This window comes from Henckelia pumila, chromosome 2 (assembly GCF_033568475.1).
Source record: "Henckelia pumila isolate YLH828 chromosome 2, ASM3356847v2, whole genome shotgun sequence".
NCBI classification, from domain to species: domain Eukaryota; kingdom Viridiplantae; phylum Streptophyta; class Magnoliopsida; order Lamiales; family Gesneriaceae; genus Henckelia; species Henckelia pumila.
The window spans coordinates 52,745,575-52,756,091 of NC_133121.1; the positions used below are offsets into that span (position 1 = coordinate 52,745,575).

The 10,517-nt window shown below is 36.9% G+C and overlaps 1 protein-coding gene across 1 annotated transcript; it reads right to left on the reverse strand.

The window, feature by feature from the left end:
• Positions 1–4,844: 4,844 nt before the first annotated feature.
• On the reverse strand, positions 4,845–10,017 carry LOC140881578 (uncharacterized). The gene is made up of 7 exons (XM_073287000.1): positions 9,879–10,017; positions 9,302–9,492; positions 8,750–8,989; positions 8,419–8,530; positions 8,148–8,322; positions 7,504–7,744; positions 4,845–5,320 (listed from the first exon to the last, which is right to left on the reverse strand). The coding sequence occupies exons 2-7, from the start codon at positions 9,483–9,485 to the stop codon at positions 5,028–5,030; spliced, it is 1,245 nt and encodes a 414-aa protein (XP_073143101.1). The 5' UTR covers positions 9,486–9,492; positions 9,879–10,017; the 3' UTR covers positions 4,845–5,027.
• Positions 10,018–10,517: the final 500 nt, after the last annotated feature.

Sequence of the window (10,517 nt, forward strand, 5' to 3'; positions counted from 1 at the left end):
TCTGCTAGGTGGTTCTGATGAAGTGACTACACTGGCGAGAAACCCCTGGCAACCACGTCTCAATAACTTCCTCGCACGTGTATAAGAAATCACAGGCGAGATCTCACTGCTCGGAGATGCATAGAAAACAAATTGGTCGCCCTCCTCCGGTTTCACTGCCACTGTTCTCTGCCGAAAATCAATCACTACTCCGTTGACTGACAACCAATCCATACCCAAAATCAGATCGAATCCCGTCAACGGTAAGACCACTAAATCTGCTCTGGTAGTGCGCCCCTGTAAATCCATCTCCAAGCCTCTGCAGGTACTAGTGATAGAAAGAACCTGTCCAGATGGCATGGTTACATCATACCCTGTTTCAGCAACCTCGGGCTTAATGTCTATCCGTCTGATAAACTCCAGGGAGATAAACGAATGCGTAACTCCCGAATCTAGCAACGCACACGTGGAATTTCCTCCTACTAGAATTCTCCCTGCACGCAGAAAATATTTCCAAGTAGTTGCACCAAATCTTAATTTACCCAATTTCACACCTAAGGACTACTCGTCTCCGAGGCATATTGCATCACCCCATGTTTCTTTACGTAAATCGCAATGCATAACTAAGTGTTTTAACATTAATGCTAACTTAAATTCTTAAAAGTAAATCATGTTGTAAACACTTAAAACTTACAGACCGGTAGCGTGGATTTCTGAGCTCGCATAGCAGTAATGACCCCTCCAAGGACCGTGCTTTGATACCAACTGAAACGCCTACTACTAATAAATGCGGAAAAACTTTTTTTTTTAATAAAATACTAAAAATAATGCTATACATATACGCCCATACATATATGTATAAACATAAAAGAAATAATATTACTACATAAAAAAAATAACTTAAATACTTGCTGAAAATGTCATTGTGCATGAAGTAAAAATACTAAGTTTGATAATTCAAAATTCCCATAATTAAAATAATAAAAAGAAGAACTTGTTTAAAAACTCAGCATAATAAAATAAATGTTTTCTCAAAATCAACTAAAATCTGCGACGGTCACGGGGTCCACTGCTTCGTGAGCTCATAAGTCCTCACCACCGGTAGGAGCTACAAAAACGTCATCATGCTCACCTGCACCATATAAGCGTAGTGAGCCTAGGGGCTCAACATGTCTAATCCTTTATAACAAGGTTAAAAATAATGCATCACATAATTACTAATACATATACATGTACATGAATGAGCATGCTTAAAAAAATAATTAAACATAGCATAAACTTAAATTAAACTTAAATATCATAATAATACATAAACATTGTTGAGCAAAGTATTTTCTAACATCGAAATGTCGTATCCATAGTGTAACCATACATACATTAAATACTGATCAGCGTGGTAAACCAACGTACGTGGCGGTGACGAATCACCTCTTAAATTGGCAGTAAACTGTCCTTCAATAGTTCACATATGGGGACGAATCCCCCTTAAATTGTCACACTACTTCAACTTCCAACATAAAAATTATTTTCTTTTTGCTCAACCTTAAACATTAAATCATGCATAAAAATTATTTCATGAATGCATGCACTGAAAATATGTCTGTAATATATATTTAATTAATTTTTTTCATAATATAATATACTTATACTTAAAATAGACATTATGCATAAAAATAATTAAATATATATACCGGACTTATTTATTTTTCATGGGTTGGTCCAGACTGCTGGTCACTCACTCTAAGCCCATTAACTTAAATAAAAGCCCAATAATCATATCTTAGCCCAAATAACTTAATTAAACTTAATTGGGCCTAAATAAAAATATTTAAACCCATTAACTTAATTAAACACAATAAAATTCTAGACTGGCCCAAAAATCCACTGACTGGCCCAAAAATTCTCATGGGCTCCCAAGCCCATAAAAATCATTGGGATAACTTAAATAAATTATTTAAGTCCCAAATAAAAATATTGGGAAGCCCAAATAATTTTCTAACTAATTATTAAAGCCCAAAAAAACAATTAAACTCTTAATTAATTATTAAAAATAAAATACCCGAGCCCGGCCCATATAACCCAGACCCAAACCCAACTGACCCGACCCACTACTTACCAGAACCGACCCGGACTACCCAGACCCGACCCAGCCCCACCCCCAGCCCAAACCCGATCCCCCCCTCTCCTACCCTCTTGGCTGTGCGAGCAGCAGTTACTTCCGGCGATCGGCCATCCAAATCCGGCCACCACTGACCGGCGTATTACCACACACATCTAACCTACTTCTAGGCGGTTCTAACAAAACAAGAATCAGCCCAAACGGTGGTCCGAGGAAGGAGAACGAAGCCTTGCAACAGGCTGTCCCCCAGCTTGCGCCCAGCCCTGAGCGGCTGCCGTAAATTCGATCGTTCTCTATACTCCGACCATATTTTTTTGTGAAACCACTTCTCAATATTATCCAACATCAATGGGGTTCTAACCCTTCAAACCTCACACCAAACCATTGCACGAAGCCTTCTTCCTCTGAACCACAAATCTGCGTGCCATGACATCCGTAGATGACAGCTTCGTTTCCAGCCTATACCAGCCTCAAATCTCGACCTAAATCGACCCTAGGGACCCTGATACACTCTTTTAACTTCAATCCAGCAGCCCAGATCCTCACCATGTCATAAAACGTGAGATTCATGCAAGGAAGCATTCAAACCATGAACATCGAAGGCATATATGCAAGAATTTCATAAAATTTTGTGATGTAACATGCTAGATCAAAATTTCTGATGCATAAAAATTTATGTAGCTTATATGGTGTTAAAGAAGAGAATTCGACATGCCTTAGACGAAGATAAACGAAGAAACGAGACAATAATCGTGTGTACGGTGCTCCGGAACGACGAACGGATCAAAAATAATCCAAGAAAATGATGGATCGGCTATGGAGGTTGAAGTTTTCTGTCAAAACTATGGTGGAGGCTGATGAAACGTGAGGAAGACGATGAAAAAATATGGGGAAGGCGGCTAAAGATTTTTAATCGGTACAGGGATTTATTTTTAGGTTTAATTTGAGTAGATATTGGTTTAAATAAATAATAATAATCAACATAAAGATAATATACCAACAAAACTTTATTTAAAACTCCTAATAATAATAAAAATCTGATAACACAACCAAAATCCCGAAATATAAAATTAGGGAATTTTTAAATATTAATAAAAGTCATTAAAATGACTTATTTTGGCTAAAAATCAACCTTAAAATAAATACATAACTAAATACTGAAATTTTCTTGACAAAATACCTTAAAATATTATTTTAAGGCTCATAAAATATTTTTGGCTAAATATTTTGGTATCTCGTCCGTCCACGGTCCCGTCTACGCGATCAAGACAATTAATTCCTTAAAAATCTAAAAATACCATAATTGCGGGTTAAATGCTAAAATAAATTTAAATCATGCATATATTTCACATAATAACAAATAAATGTCATTTAACTCAAATATAAAATTTTAAATAATTAATTTCCTTAATTATGCATGCGAATTTACGTATTAAAATTTTTAGGTATTACATCATCATCGGTGACAACATGTGTATCGAAGGCTTTTCACCAGAGATCTTTTTTTTTTCATCCTCAAAGATGAAGATGTTTAGAGCGAGAAAAATAACATTTTTTAGACTCTTTTATTAATTTATTCAAAAACTGAATAAAGGGTATTATTGGGTTTCATTTAAACTTGAGAACAATTTCGTAGTTTAGCCTCAATTAGGGAGTTCAAATATAGGACATACTTTTGTCAGAGAGTGAAAACACATAAACTCTGAACTAGAGACTGAGGGCAACTTCAGTTTGCTAATGAGATTTTAAAGACAATTTTCCCTTAATATTGCACATATATTTTATATTTATACTAGAAGAAATGCATATGCGTTGCGTGTCTGATACAATAAAAAAATATTATATATAATTCATAGAGTATGTTTTAATTAATATGATTTGTTTCTTACTACTGCAATATGAGTGGTTAAAAAAAAGATTATGATGAAATATTTGAAAAAGTGGGACAGTGATCTTCAAATTTTGTTTTTTTATGTATTTCTAATTTTAGTGAAAACAATTAAGGTATTTTTGTACAATCATTAAAATGATCAAAATGGTTATTATGTGACCCTCTTGTATAAATATAATATTTTTTGGTAAGGCGGGTCGGGGAGGTTTTGCCAAACTCGGGACTCGTCCCGGGCCCGCTTGTGTACCATTTAGTCAGATCTAGACCCGCCCCTTTGGGCGGGTTTTATACGGGGCCGGTAAACCCAGTCCATTATCAACCCTACTTTCTACCGGTCCTTGTGATTGCAAATGAAATGAAATGAAAGAAATATTGAGTTTTTGCACTTTTGAATTAATGTTTGAAATTTCAAAAATACGCTCGTCACTATTTCAGAATTTTTTACTGAATTTTAAAATATTTTTGAAGACTGGGATGATCCTGCTGTTGATATGCAATTCCAGATCATCTCTCAATCACCCAGAATTTTTTTTAATAATTAACATTAATTTTTTTTAAAAAAAAACAAATGGTGGCGGACGCACGAAAGGCCCACAGCAGCATTCGCACGCGGATGTTTCATTCATCCAGTGGAGGGGGCGAGGAATGAAATCGGCCCTTGGACATGCTCTAATGAAGCATGTCTTCTTGAATTTTTTATCCAACTTGAACATTATTCCATCTGTTTTAAATTATCGAATTTCTACCTATCGGAGCCGAATACAATCAAACTCGATTATATATTTGAACAAAACGAATTAAAACTTGAATTCCCTCTCGAAATCAATCCAAACTCGAGCTCATGAAATGGGGCACTTCAACAAACATTTACACATACCTTATAAGTAGAAATCCACATACTATTTTCTGGAATTCACCAGCAACACAAGTTTTTACTATTTATACATTGAACCGCGGAATCAAGTCAAGTAGAGCATAGCGTGCATGCCGGACAATCAAAACAAACATTAAACTGAGTTATGGAACATCAACGGATAATCAGAATTCCCTGTCTGGAAAGATAATCGGCGCCACAAGAGACCAAATAAACAAGGCACCAGTAGCCCACCCAGTCACGATTCGGACCCAGACAGATGGCCAGCCAACATCTACCAACTTCCCGCTCTCACCTACTGAGGTTGACCAGCCTGTGAGTAGCATGGCTGAGTACATGCTAGCCAAAGAGAAGATCAAGTGGAAGAAGGAATAAGAATATGTGACTGGCTTCGACTTTTCATTCTCCTCGCGATGCTCATCGGCCTTGTCCAGTGGTAACAATGGCTTTCCAGAACCTTTCAATAACAAGTCGTACATTTTGCCATGCAAAAAGAAAAAAAAAATCAGGTGAAGTTTTGTTAAATACTAGCAATAGAAGCACATAATATGTACGCATCAACCTCTTGGTGTTCTTTATTTTCTTGAAAAGTGATTTAATTTCTTTAACGTTAGTATTTAAATAAAAGAACTAATAAATTATATCATCATTGTTAAAAGGGAAAAAATATTCTGTGAAATTGATGAAAAATTACTAATAATTAAGAGTGTAGTTATTCCAAAAGGCATTTTGAACATAGATACCACCAAAATTATCTAGCTTATTATGTGTTCAGAAACAAAAGGTCAATATTGACCGTTAAATGCAGAACAGAGTCCAGGGATCATACTCGAAGCATGAAATTCACACTACTCTCCACAATCCAAGAATTTTTACCAAGAAGTTATAGTTTCTTCCAATCAATCCGATTAAGAGCCCGAAAAAGTTGAATTGGATAGTATAAAACTACTGAAGTAAGAACTGTTTTTATATTTACCAGTAACATCTTACTAGCCATTAGAAAGAGAGAGAGATTCAGTCAAACCCTTGTAATAACACAAATCCTTATTTAAATAAAGTACTAGTTAAGACATGATAAAAGTGTTGTTAATTAAGCATTATTAATGAATTGATTAATTGAGGATCAGCATATTGGGATCCACCAAATTTGAAATCGAACCACCCAATCACTTCTGATTACCTTATCCTGAGAAATCCACTTAGACGAATCAGTTTATGACACGTGACAGATAAGATTGAGTTCGGACCTTCTGAAAATGCAGCCTATAAATACAGACCGATTTCATTTGTTTCCTTCCCCGCTTTCCCTCAACTTCTCTCTCTCGAGTCTTACCCATATACCTTGGTTTTCTAGCTAGTTCTAGGGCAGTTTAGTGTTGGGAAGCTTCGGAGCTAGTGTTGGCTTTTGAGGAGAGGCTGGTGACCCGGGACATTCAGATCGAGATGTCATCAGCGGGCTGACAATGGACGCATGTATAACCCATTAACCCTAAAGCCTTTAGTAGTGAGTTAAGAAGCATGTTCCGTAATTCTGGATCTGGTATGACAGTGATTTCAGTATGTTGGTAATGTCTAGGTTCAGACGAGTAAACTTTCTCTCAGATTGTTTTAGTGAGGTACATGATGTACTGACTGAAATATCCAAGCGTTTTATACACGATGCTGCATATTTATTTGTTGCATTATGCATGATTTACTCTTTGACATTATGCATGGCATTTCACATTGTGCCTGATATTTTCGATATATACCTCGTTTGTTGGGGTCGCTCAGTCCTGTTCTGTATTGTGGGCTGTTGGGTATGGAGAGCTAGAGTCTCCGACGGGACCCGCGATCTCTGATGACCTTTGACATTGTAGGTCCACGTCTTGTAGATGAGTGTGAGAATTAAAGCATGCCTAGGGCAGATCAGAGACTACACACTCATGTGCCTCTAGACTGAGTATGAGATTCTAGACTTGATCCTTGATATCCGAGCATATTGCATTTTGCATGCATCATATCGGTTTGTATACTCGTACATTCTCGTACCGGATGATTGTCGCTCACGTCCTTGTTTTCATATCGGACACCCCATTCCCCAGGGCAGGTATTAGGTTGGGCAACTCGGACGACAAAGGCAGTGGCTAGAGCAGTTGGGTTTTCGGTGGCGATCCAGCAAAAATTCTATTTGGTTTCTCGTGCAGGATTGTGAATTTCTTTATGGCTGTATTAATCTTAAGACTGAGATTATTGCTCTGTTTTCGTTTGGGTTGTAAAAGTATTAAGTTATTGTTTCCACAGTTTAATTGTTGTTATTAAGTTTAATCATGCATGCTTATTAGTCAGTTTAGTAGTGGTTCGGGTAAGGGCGCTACAAACCTAGAGTCCGGTGTGGTTGTAAATATCATTCTTTACGTACATTTAGTAATTATTATTTACTTTTACAATCAAAGTGCGACGCATCCTTCTAACTACTCTTACAAAAGGAACAGATTGCTAAGGCATCCTTCCCCAAATATTTCAAAGAAACTCGACACCAGCATATTTCACCACTATATATTTAATCTAATACATGTTATCATCCAATAGGAACAGTAAGTGTTTGCTATGAGAAAATCAAGCATATAACAGAGAGAAAAAAGGAAGGAGATAACTGACCAGCTCGGGGCGAGCTCGGAGGGGAAAGCAAGGTTGTTGAAGATCCAGCACGAACAGCCGAGTAAACAACAGACAACACAGTTGTAAACAAACCTAGAGCAAGACTGCTGGTGGAAACTGCTTTAGAATGCTTGTGAAGACCATTACATTCATAATCTCTGGGTTCACTGGCCAGCCCACTGTAGCAGAGGTACATGCAGTACAAAGATATAACAGAAGACGGCAAAATGCTTCCACTTACCTGTGTAATTTATGATATACAATGAAATTCAAGATTGTCATACATTGGCAAAAATAGAATGAACGAAATACTTGTAACAGTAGCAACAAAAGCCGGAAAATAAGAATAATTGTCTTGGGTAAGTTTGCCAAGTAAAAAAACAGTCATGTTATGTGAAAATAGTTTTCAAAAATGCAAGCCTGACTCTGGCCATGTGCCTGGAGAACCCTTAGGTGAAACCATTGTCAACGGCGCCCTCAATTTTAGCTTAGTTTTATAGAAAGAAAATATTTAGAAAGTAACAACCACGGTCAGCAGCACAATGACTCCAGGGCTCAAAATCTACCAAAATAAACTTTACTTGTTATCAGGAGATATTGAGTGAGGCAACTTTCTAAAAAAGAATAGAGTTTTGAAAACTCACCGCTGGGTGCAGCGTGACAATAGCAAACACAAATACTAAAATTAAAGTCATCACAATAAAGAATGTGTTGAGTCCACAATCATGCCCAGATGGGGTAAACAGATGGAAGAGAAGTCCAGAGAATGAAAAGGTTGCCACGTAGCATACAAGCGAAATCACAAGCAAAGCCATGAACCTGCAAAAAAATTGTGTGCGTGTGTGCGCGTGAGAGTGATGGATTAAGTTCTCAAAAGGGCTTAATTATATGTCTAAAACAGAATTTACGACTAACCAGAACTGCTCGTTATACCCAACCCATTTCTCATTCCATCCATGAACAAAATCCAGTAAAAGAACCACTTGAACTAGAAGGAACAGTCCTGAGCCAAATTTTGAAGATGACTCTGCATTGACAAGACAAAAGTTGAACTCGTGTCAATAAAGTTTTAAAGTTTTCCTTCTTGAGACACAGAATTTTTATCTATCAAAGCAGATCAAATATGAGATATATCTTGTTTTAAAGATTTCCTCAATGATGGAGAGAAAGTCATCAATATAAAGAGGACGCAACGAGTAAAAGAAAGCTCATTTGATAGCATAAATTCCAGAAACCTCATGCTTACCATAGAAGCTGATTATTCCATTAGGAAGAAAAAACATTAGTATCACCAAAATGCACCAGCAAATAACTTTCATCATCCAACCCCCATGATGCATACTGTCACGAAGGTCCTTCTGATTCTTCACACCAATCATAAAAATAGCAAGGATCGTGAAAAACAAGAAATTTCCCAGACTCACTCTCAACACAGCATCTGTTTCAAACCACTCTCTGTCCGGTGTTGAGTGAAAATGATTGATCCCTTCATAAATTATCAATGAGGACATCAGTTTTATCATTCAGACACGGAAAACAAATTCACTCAACTTAAAGCCTTAATAATGGCATGGAGAATTTCCATTCTTCGATGACTTTAGAGGTACATTTTACTTAATTATTGGCAATCTATAATTCAAATCATAAATGGGAAATTCAACTGTATTAAATCAAAGATAATATCAGGGCTTCACCTAAACCAAGTGAACCAACAAAAAACAATACCCTGGCAGAAATAGTACGTTAAGTTCTTCATGATATATTGTCAAATTACAAGAAAATGGATGCAAAAACATACAGGGCATCTTCTCCATTAGCGGAGCGGCAACCTCTCTAAGTATCCAAGAGACGATCAGTGAAAGCGCAAAAAGACCACAGTATGCAATACGAGCTGAGCGTCGACTGATCCCCGACACAACCGTACGGCACGCATCACAGGCGCATGCCGCGCAGCATGATGCCAAGCATGAAGCTGCCCACATCTTTCTTCTGCAAAAACATAACCGATCAATTAACAAACTTAATCACGCAAAACAATCCAAACCCAAAAAGTATCAAATAAACCAACGGCCAAACTTAGATATGATGGTTTAGCCATCGTCAAAAATAAAATTGAGAAACACCCAAAACCCAAAATTTTTTGTTTTCAGCAACACCAAACTTCCAGTGGAGTTGAAAAATAATTCCAAAATCGAAAATTTCCAGAACCAAGAAAAAATATTTCAAATATCATCAAACATCTCAAGAAGTGAAGGATAACCCTAAAATTCATAATCATCGAAAACCCTAAACAAAATTTTTTGAATAAAATCCGACTTCTGGGAATTGAAGGATAGTCGAGGCTAACAGATAGATATACATGTTCGGTTTCTTACCTGATTGCGGAAGGATGAACCAGAGGAGATGATCAAATTTTGCGTGTAATCTGCAGAGGAGAATAATACATGAAACTAAAATAAATAAATATAAATATAAATATAAATATAAATAATAATAATAAATGGTCAAATGCGGCTTCTGGAGTACACGTCAAAATTCTTACAGGCACCTTCATGTTTTGTTAATTAGCAATTGACCCATTGGGGGAATCTTGATGTTCATGAGTCATGACTCATGCTCATGAACGTCCCATTGACCTATCCTTTTGGTGCAATTCAGGGGTGTGCTGTGTGCACGGCTAGGGTATTGTCGTGTTCGGATAATTTTGCCAGATATCCAAAATATTTGGATACCGAATGTGGCAATGGGTCGATCGGTCGGGTATCCGAGAAGTCAACGAGTCATTTTATGTTACCCAAACTCTCGATTATTATTTTTTTCTTTATCTCTAGTTTAGTTTTCAATAATATTATATCTTTCTTGAAATAAAAAATTATCTTTTTTGTATTTTCTTTTTGGTGTTACCCTGATAAGATAACCCGGGGTTTTTTCAAGGACCCGGGTAGTCTTAAGAACCCGGGAAGTCCTCTAGTATCCCGGGTGGTCTTAAGCGCCCGAGAGGTCCTTGAATGACC

What these genes read in the sequence shown, in the direction of transcription:
- LOC140881578 (XM_073287000.1), bottom strand. Translation starts at nt 9,485, where the DNA reads ATGTGGGCAGCTTCATGCTTGGCATCATGCTGCGCGGCATGCGCCTGT. An exon ending in GCTAATGGAGAAGATGCCCT is followed by an intron (nt 8,990 to 9,301) that starts GTATGTTTTTGC and finishes TAATTTATGAAG; the next exon opens with GGATCAATCATTTTCACTCA. An exon ending in TCCGAGCTCGCCCCGAGCTG is followed by an intron (nt 5,321 to 7,503) that starts GTCAGTTATCTC and finishes TGTTATTGAAAG; the next exon opens with GTTCTGGAAAGCCATTGTTA.